General features: G+C 39.3%; 2 protein-coding genes across 3 annotated transcripts; both read right to left on the bottom strand.

The window, feature by feature from the left end:
• Positions 1-954: 954 nt before the first annotated feature.
• On the bottom strand, positions 955-5,004 carry rhogd (ras homolog gene family, member Gd). Of its 2 annotated transcripts, none has more exons than XM_056769761.1 (2): positions 4,941-5,004; positions 955-3,750 (listed from the first exon to the last, which is right to left on the bottom strand). In XM_056769761.1, the coding sequence occupies exon 2, from the start codon at positions 3,723-3,725 to the stop codon at positions 3,150-3,152; it is 576 nt and encodes a 191-aa protein (XP_056625739.1). In that variant the 5' UTR covers positions 3,726-3,750; positions 4,941-5,004; the 3' UTR covers positions 955-3,149. The 2 variants fall into 2 exon arrangements, with proteins under 2 accessions (XP_056625739.1, XP_056625738.1); XM_056769760.1 differs by lacking the exon at positions 4,941-5,004 and adding an exon at positions 4,398-4,672.
• A 1,038-nt stretch (positions 5,005-6,042) lies between these two features.
• On the bottom strand, positions 6,043-14,995 carry hspa9 (heat shock protein 9). The gene is made up of 17 exons (XM_056769759.1): positions 14,744-14,995; positions 13,881-13,939; positions 13,706-13,793; positions 12,170-12,351; positions 11,698-11,822; positions 11,530-11,603; positions 10,906-11,012; positions 10,336-10,498; positions 9,858-9,950; positions 9,055-9,264; positions 8,751-8,978; positions 8,389-8,493; positions 8,164-8,281; positions 7,724-7,818; positions 7,524-7,616; positions 7,301-7,441; positions 6,043-7,214 (listed from the first exon to the last, which is right to left on the bottom strand). Exons 1-17 carry the CDS (start codon positions 14,825-14,827, stop codon positions 7,137-7,139), a joined length of 2,043 nt encoding a protein of 680 aa, XP_056625737.1. The 5' UTR covers positions 14,828-14,995; the 3' UTR covers positions 6,043-7,136.
• Positions 14,996-16,485: the final 1,490 nt, after the last annotated feature.

Below are 16,485 nucleotides of genomic sequence, written 5' to 3'. Positions count from 1 at the left end.
TCAGACACCAATCGGCTTTAAACACTTTGCTATTGGTCCTTTTAATTTACACATTTATAAATATCTACACACTGTACCTACATCAACAATGTTTTGCTAATAACAGTAAGTGAATGATCATGAGCGAAAGATTTTAACTGAGAAGCGTACAGCTGAAGTAGTCTAACCAGAGAAAATGATTCATAATTTTTCGGCCTAAATGTTATTATTATTATTATGTAAAATACCATTTATCGGCCGATACCGATGTGGTCGATTATTTACCATGCATCCCTAGAACTGTTCATAAATAAATCAACCTGCGGTTAAAAACAACCCAGCACTTTTCTAGAGACAAATCTCTTTATATTCTCCTTATATTAGTGGGATATGCCTGTAAAGTGGAGGATACGTTATTATAAGCGTGTGCGTGAACATCAGAAGCAGCAAGAGATGGACTTTAATGCCATCTAGTGAACAACATTGATTCATGATGACCGTCTCTAAAGTGCAGTGTTTCACTCATCCGTTGAAGTAGCACTACTTTATTCCAACGTGTGATCCAATATCTACAATTAAAAGCCCCAGAAAATGAGGAATAAAGATGATGTATGAAAACACTCTAAAGCAGAACTGCTTCACAATTCAGTCTGCAGACATGTGAGAAAACTTCACGCCCTTCAGGAAAACAGGTGGCAAGGGCATACAGTTGTCGTGTTGTTGTGAAATACTTCGCACATTTCTGAGTTGCTTGCAGCATGTCTTGATATCTATCAGCTCTTTGTTGTGGCTTGTGCACGGCAGCAGCGGAAACCATGTGAAGTAAGGACATGTGCAGCACCTCTGCATGTCAGCAGCATGTCGCTCTGCTCACTGCAGATGTGACGCCTCCTGTCCAAAGTGTGTGGTTTTGTATTATCTCCACACATGACTCGTACCAGTCAAGTTTGTCTAAAAACTACTAAGACAAACATAGTCAATGTGAAAATTTATTCAGGATCATTTTAAATAATTTCACGGTTAGTTCATTTATACAATATCTTTTGGTTATAAAAAGGCATTTTGATCAAATCAAGTTCCCAGTGTATAAATGTAGTACCACATACCACAGGCACACAGACAGTATGCAGCATGACGCTGAAGTTACATTGCATGGATGAAACAGAACCAACTCACAACCAGCCAACAGTAACGATCACTCGTGCATTCACACCTTACCATGACAAATTTCAGTCACTCACAAATTTCATTGTAGCAACACAGTATTCATGCGGACTGAACTCTAAACAAGGAATGGTTAGTTGAGACGCTTTCCTGGTTTCACACACAGTTTGGTATCAGTTTAACATACACGCGTCCAGTTATCCCACAATAAATCTTTGTATCCGAAGGCACTTTCAGGCCATATTTGGCACTCAAACGAACAACAAAAGCTTAAACGTAAAAGGTAAAGCATTTTAAAAGTGTGCTGGATCAGTTCTACGTAAACATCAGCTGTATGAATGTTTTCGGCATCGATGTCAGTTCAGCAAAATGTTTCACCACAACTTCATTTAATGATTACAGTGAATCTCACATCAGCACTTACGAGGCTTTGTTCAGACGAGTAAAACATTTCACGGTCCACAATTCACAAACTGCTTCACTTTAGGTTGAGATGAGCGAAACGTTGTATACGATAATACTGGAAAACCGGCTCGTATCTTAATGATACTGGAAAATATTACAAATGACAGACAAAAATTGGCCTCCTATTTTAGCCACAAAACAAATCATTTTCCAATCATAATAATAAAACACCTCAAATTCAATAAACACCTCTGATTTAAGCATTACATGTCTACGTTGACCGCAGCATTACCATCTCTCGAGTGCTTCTTTAAGAGCGACAGGAGGATATAATGGATGCCGTACAGTCAGCCTTTGGTCTTTGAAAAAAAAAAAACTATGCACTGGTTTTGCACCACACAATGCAGTGCGAGTGCAACATCCGCTTGGTCTATAAAATGAGACGTAGAGGGAGCGTATATAGTGGAAGATAAGGTAAGGCCTGCTGGTGAACGTCAGAAAGGCATGCTGGGTAACCTGACTGACAAACTCATTTAAAGACAAGGAAATATGTGCTGCTGCCCAAATCTGATCTCTTGAGAACAGAACATCACACGATTCTTGTTTAGGGTGGCATCGGGAGGCATCCCTCTGTTAAGGCACTATTCTCAGGATCCAGCGCTGACATCACACGACGTATGGATGTCACGAAAATGATCAAGAAATGTCCCAGAGTGCAAATCACAGGGACGTGAAACAAGAAAATATATTTTGCAAGAGGAACACTATTTCTGGACCAATAAGAGATTTAACACAGCAAAATCTCGTTCTCATTATGACGTTGTCAAAAAACAATGACATTATAACATGGTATTTGTACATCTCAGACATATTTGCTATTCTGTATTTACTGGATCCCAGACGGAATCATTGTCGTAACAATTTAACAGAATGAAAATGCAAAACATCGTACCGGTCCATAAAAATATTTTCTTCATGCAAAACAAACAGATATTTCATTTTGGAGTGAAAAACAACCCTTGCATGTTATATTTACCTATCCATCAGTGCAACCCAAACAAATCTTATTTTACAACCCACTCAAATATTGCTTTGGAATAAACTAAATAGATTTAGATAAAACACCATATGCACATTTCTCATTTAAAAATTCATTTCGAAGGCAGGACAAAATTTTTGCTGGGGAGTACTCCACGATATTACTTTAAAGTGAAGTCTGACGTGTGGCCCTTCATCGAGGGCTAAAGACAAACAGGTTGCATAAGTGAGCCACACCAGTCTTCATTGTATTGCACATCTGAATTGGAATGCATAGGACGTCAGGTCAGCAAAGGCATCACACCGCTCCTGACAAATAACCGTTTGCGTCGAGTGGTGCTGGTTATACGCTGTTATAAATCATCATAAAACAGTGGCAAAAATGAAGATCGATTTAGAAGAAACTTGAAGAAACGAGGCAGCGTCAAATCAGCAAATTCTGCAGGTGCGAAGAAAAAAGCATTGATGAGAAGAGATGGATACAAACACCATGATGAAACCACGTGCACGGCTCGTTTTTGACTGCGGTCAAGTTCATATCCATTTGCCCGATGCACAGGCGACTAGAGGAGCACACACTTCTTGGCATTCTTTTTGGTGGTTGGGTAGAGAACAGCACGCACAGCCTCTACAAACACCTCCCGAACGCCCTCTTGGAGGAGCGCAGAGCACTCCATGTACTTGACTGCACCGATCTGCTTGGCCAACGCGCCACCCTGCTGCTGAGTGGTGGGCGCCATGCCTTGCTCCTTCAGCTTCTTCACCGTTTCCGTGTCTGAGCGTAGATCCCTCTTGGTGCCCACCAGGAGGATGGGCACGCTGGGGCAGTGGTGAGACACCTCCGGGTGCCACTTGTGACGGACGTTGGCGAACGAGGACGGGCTTCCGATCGAGTAGCAAATGATGAAGATGTTTGTTTGCGGGTAGGAGAGTGTGCGCAGGCGGTCGTACTCCTCTTGCCCCGCCGTGTCCCACAGGTTGAGGCTGACTGTGCGCCCGTCAACGCTCATCTGAGCGCTATAGTTGTCGAACACGGTGGGGATGTACTCCTCGGGGAAGGCATTCGTGGTGTAGGAAATGAGGAGACATGTCTTGCCTACCGCTCCGTCGCCCACCACAACGCACTTTATCGTCTGCATTCTTTGTCCACACGGCCAGCGGCACCTGCAATCGAGTCAAGCACGCCGATTTAAGACAGACAAACTTGTTGGTCATAAGTAAAAGTAAACGTGTGAGGAACAATAACCATTTATGTGGTTAAAAAAACATGGTTACACAATGGTTACAGAATGGTATGGTTATAGAACAATGGTTGTTTTGTGGTTCCCATGGTTTAACTACAGTAACCCTGTTATAAAGAGGGCAATCGATACCAAAAAAACATGGTTTCTAACGCCCTGTACTTTTGTACTGATTTATAAAAAAATTCAACTTATTAAAAGATAACATTAAGAAATGCAAAATGACATGAAAATAAACGTTTGTCACGTCCATCATAACTGGAAACCAACTCTTAAGAATCTTAATTATAAGTCTTTAAAATACTGCTTTGATAAAGTAAAGAAAAGTTACATGCACAGTCCATAATTTCGTCACAGTTTGGACAACAGAAGCGCGTGAATGACAGGATTGAAAGTCAATGTTTTAATCGTAACCGAGACTCGATCGATTCTTTTAAAACAGTAACTTTAACTAAACTTCACCTGACAGAGACACTGTTATTGCGGAAGCTGCTAATGTTAGCCGCTGGGTAAAGCTAGCAAACTTCATAATGTTCTTAAACATGTAACAGTTATTCGGGCTTTACTTACTTTACTTTAAATAACACATTGAACCAGCGGCATACTGTCGTTAATCTGTTACAGACTTAATATTGTGGTTATCACATCTGAAAACAGCTTTATAGAGCCGGTGACATTGATTTGCTGCTGTAAGCAGTAATGTTCCGTGACTCAGTCGGGCGTCAACAGGACGCTTCGCCAGACAGCAAGAAGGCGCGGGGATATGAAAATATAATATATCATTTTATCTTATTTATATGATTTATTCTAGTAACTGATTTTTTATTTTTATCACACCACTTAAGATTTTAAAATATAAAAACGAGGGTATCGGGAGGGGGTGCAGGTTTAGACGCGTCGCGTTCACTGTAAACGCATGTAACTTATGGAGCGATCAGATTTGACAAGAAGTTCCTGCGCGCGCCCAATGACAACAACGAGTATTTCCTGTTAAGTTTTACCAATACATCAAGCGTTTACACAGGAACTACACAGCATAACAAACACAGTTCTCTGTCTGAGCCCATTAATGACAATAACGTGTTTAAAAACTGTTTTTAAAAAAACTCTCACCGCCTCTGAATCCTCGCGAGCCTCTCCGACCTGCGCTCGTGTGAAAACAGACCCTTTGAAAACGTAGAAATGCCATTTCAAAATAAGAGCTCATGACACAGCGACATATTTACCTCAACGCTTAATATATCCATTTAAAGTATTTTTAAGTGGATTTTTTTCGGGGCAATAATTTACTTTGATTGATATGTGATTATCATTATTTAGCAATAATTACAAGAGTTGTTTGGTAACTTAGGATGTCTACGGAGTTTTATTTCCTGTCAAATACAAGCTTTAACTGGAAATAATATTAAATAGTTTCCCCGCTTATATTTATAATCTTGGTGATTATAAATATTTTCAAATGTATTTGCATTCAAGAGAAAAAAAACGCTCAATGTTTTTTTACGAATCCCACTAATTTGTTCCAATGTGAAGTTCATAAAGTAATGGGGATTATTTTTATGCAATTTTAATAGCAGGGTAAATACATGCATAAGACTTCTGTGACTTACTGCATTAAACATTAAATAAGCATACTGTTAAATAACTTCACTTCAGATGCAGCTCTCAAAAGCTGTACGATATATATGGCTTATGTTCAAATATTGATAAAAATGTTATGGCCACAATGTGACCTAAAGGTCTATGTTGACTCCAAATAAATGTGTTTTGTAAAGTAACTTTTTCCGAATGTCTCTTCAATACCTTTCCCATATAAAATTACAATGACTTCAGAGTACAGTTCTGTTCATCAATCAGCACAGCTTGTAAATTACGGATAGCCCCAATTTCAATAACTTCATATGATTTTATTAAACAGAAAAAGGTTTTCCAAAACTGTATTATGGAGCTCTATGGTTAAAGAAAGCAGTTAAAGAACCTGCTTTCATAAGGCAAGAGATATAAGTGTTGTAAAAGTGCTGTACATTTAATAAAATCTTAAGCATCTCAGGAAAGGAAAGTTATTGTCTTGTTCTCTTAAATAAAGGAGCTAATGACATGTGATAGAGTTGTGTTGAACAATAGCTCATCAAATATACTCTCACAATAAAACAGCCACAGGACACCAAAAGTCCAAACTCACCTACATCAGTAATACACAATACACCAGTGTGTGTTGACTTAAAGTTTTTATTATAAAAGACTGCATATTACTTCTGACCAGTAGTCATTGAAATCCATACTCGACATTTAACATTTTTAACAGACATCAGCTTTTGTACAGAGCAAGTGTAGGTAAATTTTTCTCCATGAGCCGTACAGTCATGTTCAGATAAAGCTTGAGCAGATGGGTGGTGTGGTACATTTCTGCTGTTGTGCCTCATAGTCAATCATCTTTAATATAACAGCAACACTACCTAAAGAAGCCCAGCTATAATTGTGTACCTGTAAAAATGCACACAAGATGTCCATTTCCATTTCCGTAGAGCATCTTTTCCATAGTAAGATCAAAAACTTCAGGTCTTAACACAGATAGAAACTTAAGCTATATCAGCATTTGCAAAGAATCAATAAACTTTCCTGTTGTACAACCACGGTTATGAATAACAAGTGCCAAATGTAAAACTTGGAAATCTTTCTTTTATCATAAATAATTGTATACTCTTAACTCAAAGGGAACGGGCTCAGACATTTACACATACTCGAATGTTCAACAGATGAAAATATTTCCAAGCAGGAAGGCAGAACAGATATAGTTTTGTTTACAAATCAAACAATGGTGAATTGAGCTCATTTTCTGTTTGAGGCCTGATGTTAAACTCATTGTAGACACCCTAAAGCCATTAAGCCATACATCCAGCCCTATTCACGCCTAACATCAACGTCTCGAGGCTTTCAAATAAAACAATTTCAAGTAGTACCCCACCATCAGCAAAACACTGAGCAAAAGGTTGGAATGCACGTCTAAATGGCTAAAGGCACATGTTGTCTACGATAAATCGCACAAACGCTGACCTTTAAATCCAGAACAGGAAAATCGAACACTTCATTGCACATTTTGTTTCTTCGAGACTGAAAACTTCTATCAGACAGTAAATTAATTTGAATTTCTAGACATGAGAGGTGGAAGAGACTTGATGTACAGATGTACTGTAGGTGATACTGCAAAAAACACAGCACATGTGAGAATGACGTGTACGCTGCTCAGGGGAACACGTTTCTGCTCTCAAGCCATTCAGTCCCACACCAAACTCCAGGTGATGAAAACTTTTACTGCTGTCCCTCCTTCTTCTCTCCTGTGTCTCCTCCTGAGCTCGATCCACTGCTGCCATCCCTCTCTGCTGCCATCTGTCCAACACAAACACAACAACATGACGCCTGTGAGCAGCGTATTCATCGAAGACATTATAATGTGTATATTTCATTGAGGTTACCTTCTTATATGCCATCTCAAAGAGTTTGAGCGACGCCTGCTGCAGGTTTGTCGCTGCTTGTTTGATGTTCTCTCCAGTTTCAGTCTCTTTTCGTGAGAGCAGGTCTCGTACTTTAGCGATCTCCTCCTTCAGCTTGTTACACTGCAGGAATTCAACACAAACCGTGACGCAACACACAGGGAATGGGCATTTTATCATGTTAATGTCACAGAAAGCGTCTCACCTCATCCGCTGGCACCTGGTCTTTAAACTCCTCCATCTTAGACTCGGTATCGTGCACAATACCTTCTGCCATGTTGACGGCTTCCACACGGTCCTACAAAATAAAATAAAAGGTTCAGCTAGGGCTTAGTTTCAATTTCACGTCTTTAGGAAAAAAGAAATCAGCCATTTGTAATAATATGTAGAAGGGTGATACGCGACCTTCCGCCTCATGTCCTCCTCTGCGTACTTCTCAGCGTTCTTGATCATGTTCTCTATGTCATCCTTGCTAAGGCCGCCAGATGACTGGATGACAACTGGACAAAAAAAAATTAAGGCTTAGGGAGCTGAATGTTGTGTTTTAACTGCATCACACATCCACACACAAGTCCAGCTGGTGATAATGACCAGGTGCACTGGCTCATCTGTAAAGCTTGTTAGTTAATAAGTTATAGCCCATCACGTGATCAGAATTCATATCTGGTTATGACATGGTAAGATGTGATATTGCGTTTAATACACTGCACTAGTTTACATGCTGAACATTCATGAGGTTTTGTAAATAATTATATGAGTTTTTTCATGAGTGATATCACAATGTGAGCTAAGTATTTCTAATGTCTCAAATCTCGACATTACTTCAGACAGACACATGGACTCACTCTGCTGTTCACGGCCGGTGCCCTTGTCTTTAGCCGAGACGTGCACGATTCCATTAGCATCGATGTCAAAGGTGACTTCAATCTGAGGAACTCCTCGAGGAGCCGGAGGAAGCCCCACCTGATTACACACAGCACATCACGTTACTGCACTAAAACTTGATTTATTATACATCATTGAAACGCAAGAAAAAGCTGTAAATGTTCATGTAAAAGATGAAGACATACCAAGGTGAACTGTCCCAGAATCTTGTTGTCAGCAGCCATCTCTCTCTCACCCTGACAGACCTTGATCTCTACTTGAGTTTGCCCATCAGCAGCGGTGGAGAAGACCTGAGACGCACAAGACAAACACTAATTCTTTCTGTGCACACATTTTTCTACTTCAAATAAACAAAAAGAAGCGAATAAGAAACCGAGTGAAAATAAAGCACCGAGTGCACACTTACAAAAACATTCACTAAATGAAACCTGCCGTTGCAGAGACTGAGTGATGCATGTCAAATGACACATCAAATTGCTGCTGCTATTTCCCAACAGTTAAAAACAAACAATAGACACAATTGTCTTTTACTGTCTTATAAACACACCTGGCCTTTCTTGGTAGGAATGGTTGTGTTTCTGTTGATGAGTTTAGTGAAGACTCCTCCCAGAGTCTCAATGCCCAGAGAGAGAGGAGTCACATCCAGCAGGAGCACGTCCGTCACGTCCCCGGCGAGAACTCCGCCCTGGATAGCCGCTCCGATCGCCACCGCCTCATCTGGGTTTACAGACTTACTGGGGGCACGGCCGAACAGATCCTGCACCGTTTGCTGCACCTGGTGATGGAGCGTGAGAATAAATAAGTTGTTTTCCTCGGACAGGTTATGTCAGTTCTGGGTGTGCGTGACGTACCTTAGGCATGCGGGTCATTCCGCCAACCAGCAGCACTTCACCGATGTCGCTCTTGGAGACTTCGGCGTCTTGCATGGCCTTCTGACAGGGAGCCACAGTCCTGCGGATGAGATCGCCCACGATTCCCTCTAAGTGAGAGCGGGTCAGCTTCATGTTCAAGTGTTTAGGACCAGAGGCGTCCATCGTCAGATAGGGCAGATTGATGTCAGTCTGTGGGCAAAATAAAAGGGGCGGTTACTTCAGCTCAGCAACAAAACAACAGCCTGGTACAACAAATCACGTGTCACATTATAAAATATCATGCATTCATAATGTAAACAAATAATGTCCAAGAATCATCTGATATTAGTCTATAAGTTTTGCATCAGAAACGAGTGATGGAAAAGGCAAATTTCTAAATAATTCTAAATAATGCTCACTTGAAGTGGTTATATATCAAGTGACTATTCTTACTGATATTAAGTGCCAGTTTATTAGAAAAATGATGGTTGACTAGTTGGATGGAAACTGCTTATTCGCAAATGTTTTATGGGATATTATAACTTTCACAGCTTTGGATGGAAACCTAGCTACTGTTCTCTTAAATCAAATATAAGTTCTCTTCGCTACTGAAGGTGAAAACAATTATGACGTTCAAACTGACGTGACAACCACAACAGGATTTGAAAGGACTTGAACTACTGGATGTTCAACACACAAACCACCACACGGCATACCAGTTTTCATTTTCATTTGTGAAGTAATTCTTTAATAAAATGTTTTCATGCTGTTTTGTGATATTTGGACGATGGATGAAGACTCACCTGCAGAGATGAGGACAGCTCACATTTGGCTTTCTCTGCAGCCTCTCTCACCCGCTGTAGTGCCATGTTATCTTTGGTCAAATCCACTCCAGACTGCAATGACATCAAACACATCAGTTTAGACCACATGAGACCAGATCAGACCCGCCTTGTTCAGAACAGCATTAAATCAACAGATTCAGAGGAAACCCTTACACAACCACTAAACTGTTGAGCCTGACAGCAGCTTCATCACCTCAACTCCATTTTATTGAAGTCAACGATTCTGATATTTATGTTCACAAACAAAGAGACTTTAAAGAAAAACCCAAGGAGTCATAAACAACTAAATAACATTAATGAAGAGCAGACCTTGCTGTCAAAAATTAACTTTTAAAAGCCTACAAATATGAAAGACTGATACGAAACGATCACAGGCGGTTGATCAATATTTGTCTTATACTGCTCACTGTTTACATGCCAGATGACCGAGACACACCTCTCTTTTAAACTCCTTCACTATATGTCTGAGCAGATGCTGATCAAAATCTTCTCCACCCAGGAACGTGTCTCCATTGGTGGACTTCACCTCAAACACACCCTTCTGGATCTCCAGAACAGAGATGTCAAACGTCCCGCCGCCAAGATCATAGACTGCAATTCTGACGAAGAATGAAGACGGCATATTTTAAAACTAATATTTTAAGGGTTAGTTCAAACCAAGACATGAAAACTCTGTCATCATTTGCTCTCACTCAGGTTGTTCCAAATCTATGTCTTTGTTCAGCTAAACACACAGGAAGATATTTGGAAGAATGAACAGATCTCCTCCCCCTTTGACTCCCATAGTATTTATTTGGCAGTAAATGGGTGATGAGATCTGTATGCTTGCCGACATTCTTACAAATATCTTCCTCTGTGTTTAGCAGAACAAAGAAACACAGGAACAGGCTCAGGCTCAGGTTTGGAACAACTTGAGGGTGAGTAAAAGAGGACAGAATTTTCAGTGTAAAATTAGCAATAAGACTGAGTGACAGAAGGTAAGTATTTACGAGTATGTAATGTTTACATTTTGTCTTGAGTCTTATCCAGTCCATAGGCTAAAGCAGCGGCAGTGGGCTCATTGATGACTCGTAGCACATTCAGACCTGCGATCTGTCCTGCATCCTTCGTCGCCTGGAGAAAAGAAAACACGGTAAAAATCACTTAAATCATCAGTGTTACAGACATAAATACTGCAGGGGTTACTGTAGTAAACTACAGTCAATTATTTTATACTACAATAATCGTATTTAACACACTTTGTTAATGTACACTACAATATCAAACAGTGATGAAATTCCTTGTAGTGCTTTTATTCAAGAAACTTAAACATTGGGGTGCACTATAAATTATCTGTGTAACTAGTGTAAAGTAGGCTTTGTACCTGATGTTCTTTTGTTTCAGACTTAGGAAATGTTATATTAATATCTAGATGTTTATTCCGATGTTAAAGAATCAACTGTCATCGGACAAAGTTTACATTTGTTTCATCCCTAAAATAAACAAGTGTACTACAGTATTTTTATGTGGGACAAAATAATGTAATAGATCAATATACACAAGCGAATCAAACAATAAAGAATCAAAACCGATATAAAGACTGATAAACTCACGTTTATAAAGACTGGTAGAGAAGAGAGGCAGTGCTTACCTGTCTCTGAGAGTCATTGAAGTACGCTGGTACTGTGACGACAGCATTCTTCACCGTATGGCCTAAATAACTCTCTGCAAAAGAAACAACAGTGATTTGATGGAGTTAGTTCTTCTATTTTTATCTTCAACCGGTTTGGTCTTAACACTGACGTGAACACAGACTCACCTGCTGTCTCCTTCATTTTCATGAGAATAAAAGCTCCGGCCTGACTGGGTGAGTACAGTTTGCTGTGGGCTTCGAGCCAAGCGTCTCCGTTAGAGGCACGGACGATCTTATACGGCACATTTTTCCTGTCAAATACATAACAGCTTATTTTTCCTGCTTGAATTACAAATGTAAATGTGAAATGAAGTTCACTGTTACTAAGTTTACACATATCGGACTTGCCCATCCACACAGTATTTGTCTCTCATGAATAATTGGAAATTGTACATTTCCACCCAACAAGGTTCCAGATCCAAAGCAGAGTAACAATTGATTTCATTATCCAAAGAATCTTTACGAAGCACTCTGGAATACTTGATTTTGATTGGCCAGTCACAACATTCCAAGACCAGTTATTCCCAAATAACAACCATCTAAAACTGGCTGATATTATGACTTATAACTGAAACTTATTGAAAATAAAGTCTCTTACAAATCTTTCTGAACTTCAGCATCATCGTAGCGTCGTCCAATCAGACGTTTGGTAGCGTAGAGGGTGTTGTTCGGGTTGGTGACAGCTTGACGCTTGGCGGGCATTCCTACAAGCCTCTCACCATCAGATGTGAAAGCCACCACAGAAGGGGTCGTCCTCGCACCCTCAGCATTTTCCAGGACCTGTTACACAATCACATCACACAAAGCCACTTATTACTTTTATAGAATGAAAATGATGTCCGCATTCACTCCCCCTCAGGTTGTTTCAAACCTGTGTAAATGTAATTGTTCTGTTGAACACAGAGAAAGATATTTTTAAGAATGTTAGCAAATTTTAGTTCTGGGACATCATCCAACACCAAAGTAAATAAAATAGTCTGTTTTTGTTCTGTTGAACACAAGATGAGATATTTTGAAGAATTAAGGAAAACAAACAGTTCTGGGGCACCTTTGACTACCATTGAATTTTGCCATTAAGAACAAGCCGTTGTCATGTCACAACGGTGTAGACAGGCTGTAAGGGTGGGCAGTAAGAACATGAATCTGTTTCATGGTAAGAGTAACTTTCACAATACACATGTGTAGAGTAGATTCTATATAGTAGGGGAAATGAGTAGTATGACCGAAACCTCAATATCAACAAAACCATAGGTGAGAAATATCCGGATGGTCTACTGCTTCACCCGAGATTTGTGAGTGTGCATTGGATGGACAATTCTCAATCCCATGACGCAACGGGAGCTGAGAAATGGTCAAATTTCCAAATGTAATCAAATAAAAACTTCTGAACATCCTAAACAATGACTGGGGAACACACATTTCTGCAAAATGCACTTGTAAAAACACTAGCTGCTGGCAAAATACAAGGTCTTATTCCACGTATAAATTGAATTATCTTAGGTTAAGCATTTTCTCTGACATTATAAGGAATATCTCGAGGCTTTATGTACCTGACCAGCGACCAGGGAAAACCATTTTATAATGTTTTCATTACAGATATCAAATGTCAGAATGATTTCAGAAAATTCCTAATAATGGACTTTCATGGGGGAGAAAACATCAGAATTTCACCATTGCAGTGTTTATTATAATCTATCCGCGAGAGTTATTTCTTATTCATGTGCCCTCTTAACAAAATCTAAAAATGCATGAGGCCTGATACACTTTCTAATGAACGGATGCATGGTTAACGCTTATATAAGAATCTACGGGACAGTTCAGTATGCTCCTGACGGGCATTAAATTACTTTTGGTTAGCAGGAAAACCTTACTGTTTCCTTCAAATGACAGTTCTCTATCATCCAACCATCAAGATTACACGATCATAAATCATATACTGCAGGTGGTCATTTACAAAGGATTAAATGACATAATCACAATCATTTGTGCAAAATTATTTAATAAATGAATGGCACGAAAAAGAAAAGAACATTATTGTCGGAGTCCTAAAACAGGCAATCGATCACCATAATTAACTTTATATTCATAAAAGCGTTGATCTTTAAGCAGCAGACGCACATTACACTCAACTCACCTTTGCTTGTTTGCCCTCCATGACAGCCACACATGAGTTTGTGGTGCCCAGATCAATGCCAATGACAGCTCCTTTGATCGCCTCCGAACTGAAAGGCACATTAGACAACGTCATGTAAAAAACCTTATAAACACAATCATGCATCCCAGTCCTCACAATGTATAACACAACTCACGCATAATGACGCCTGGTTGAAGTCTGCAGAGTCTGTTGAGTCAATCCATTCCAACAGGCCTAGAAATAAAGAGAACAGATATCAGTGTTTATGAATGTGTGTGTAAATGTGCTATTTACAGAGTACATCTGTGTTAAAAAAGAACGTGTAGCAAAAGCGACAGACAGGTAGAACCTGATGAGAAACTGATCAAGACAAAGCCAGTCTGACCATGTGGTAACCTCATAATGAACTAAAGGAGAATCACGTGACCTACACTTATTTTCTATAACAGGGACAATGTTATACACTGTGTACTACATGTTGTTATAATTTATTAACAAAAGAGTCCGATGAAAATGCATCCCATCCTAGGATACAAGGGGAGATGTTTCAGGGACACTTCATCAAGGTCATTCAAACCCACCGTGTTTAAATTCACAGACCTCCCAATAAATGACCTCCACAGCTATGAAACAGCTTGAACCTCAAGACAAAAATCACCTTTTACACTATTTTAAGCACACAACGCTTTACTAAAACTAAGCGGGTTTCCACCTTACTTAAGCCATGAGGCCTGTTGAAGTGTAAAGAACACATTTTCAGTTTAATCAGTTTATCTTCCGACTACTCTTAAAACACGTGACGTGCATTCTCCCAAAGCTATCAGTTCGTTACAAAACGCTCGAGTCAAACGTCACACCTGCCCATCAAATCTTATTACCAAACCCACCGAATCTAGTGCAATGACAGGTAACGTACCCTTACACCGTAACATCTAAACATCACATCACAGGAGTTATAAAACAACACGCACACTGACACCGGAGAAAAACATCGAGCCGATTTAAAGGTCTCGTATGCAGCGGTACAGAAACACTCACCTTCTTCATCAGATGAGACACACTGCCGGAGCTCCTCTGAGTACACGACGCGTGTCTCACTGCTGTTCTCGCTACTGACAACATATTGCGTGAATTTCAATTCAACCTCAATAAACTTATCGTGACTGATGTTTATAAATCAGTTTAATGTCTGATAACAGATCTGCTGTGCGGTATCCGGAGGTCTCGGGGTGCCTGTAACGCCTGATGTCTCACTAACACTCTTCTCGAATTATCCAACACCACATGGCCATCGGACGGACCCCGCAGGCGCCAGAAGAGCGCCTGAGCATAATTGTAACTTCAAAAACAATAATATTGGCGCTGGAGTTAATCGTTTAATATGGGCTGTGCGCAGTGTTTACGCGAACGTGTATGAATTTAAAGCTTACGCAGTATTATAAATACGGCTGTGAAAAAATACACACGCGTTCATGAGGCATGTGCTCGGATGTCAAAAACTGCTCTCGTGAAGGTCATAGCAAAACGTTGCGTAGTTATTACATCATACACAAAGCTCTGTCATGGTTGTCCTGCAAATTCAAGCGCGTTCTTCATCATATGCTTCTTCTCTATATTGTTAGTTCGAAAGAAAGTAATAATTAAATAAATCGTTTGGAATAAATAACAGTTCATCTTTTCGTTATGATAATGCAATTTCTGCGTTACATTTCAAATGATATGCCAATTTGAAAATTGTTTATGTGATAAATCTTAGCAATATATCACGTAAAATAAATAACGATTACAGTCAATGTTTAAAAAGACATTAATCGGCATTATACTGGGGATTATACTCCATTGCAACAATATTTATACAATTTATATCGTGTGCAACACTGTTAATGCAGTTGTGACTTGCATGACGTATTTACTGACGCAAGGTTGACGATGATGACATGTAAGGCTGGAGTTTCTCTAACACGAAAGAAGATATTTTGAGAAATGTTCTGTTGGGAGTTCATACAATGGAGTTCAATGGGGTCAGTCTTGTTTGGTTATCAACATTCCTCGAAATCTCTTCTTTTGTGTTCTTTAAAAGAAAGAAAGTCATACAAAAACTCATTGTTGATTGTCCATTTAAAAGATCAAACACTTTGGTACCCTTTATGTTACCATTCAAAAGGGTCATTTTTGTGAAATGTTTCTCTTAGTCTTACAAACCTTCAATTATAACAATTTAGGATTTATTTAGGATTTGTTTAGTGACAACAAGTTTCCATAGTGTGTTATTCCATAGTTTGAAAAAATTAAGTTTTATTATACATTTTTAATATTTAAGTGACCCTAAACCTTTGATGTAAATAAGGGATCTAGACACAAAAATAAATATATAGTGCAATCATTTATCTCTGGTAATGCTGTAACAACGAAACCTATGGAACGATATTCTGGACATTATTAAAATGGAATTGCAAATTGCAATCACTGCAAGGTTGAGGTTTTTCAGGCTTGTTTTAACTTTTTGCCATTGCGGCAAACTTCCAAGTGCAACACACACACACACACACACGAAGATAACTTCCGATTCACACAAATCGAACAAATTAAATATCAAAATCGGTCGTGCCCCCTTTATTTCATTTCCTATTTTTGATCTGAGCATTAAATCAAAAGTACGAAAAATGACCCGTTATTTGTTTTTTGGTATTACATTTATAAACGAATAACGAAATAACAAACTGTTTTTTTAATTTTCCGATTTTGAAATCTCAATTGAATATGAAAAGAACGAACGACAC

Source organism: Triplophysa dalaica, chromosome 16 (assembly GCF_015846415.1).
Source record: "Triplophysa dalaica isolate WHDGS20190420 chromosome 16, ASM1584641v1, whole genome shotgun sequence".
Classification (NCBI taxonomy): domain Eukaryota; kingdom Metazoa; phylum Chordata; class Actinopteri; order Cypriniformes; family Nemacheilidae; genus Triplophysa; species Triplophysa dalaica.
This window is presented reverse-complemented; position numbering and strand designations above follow the sequence as displayed.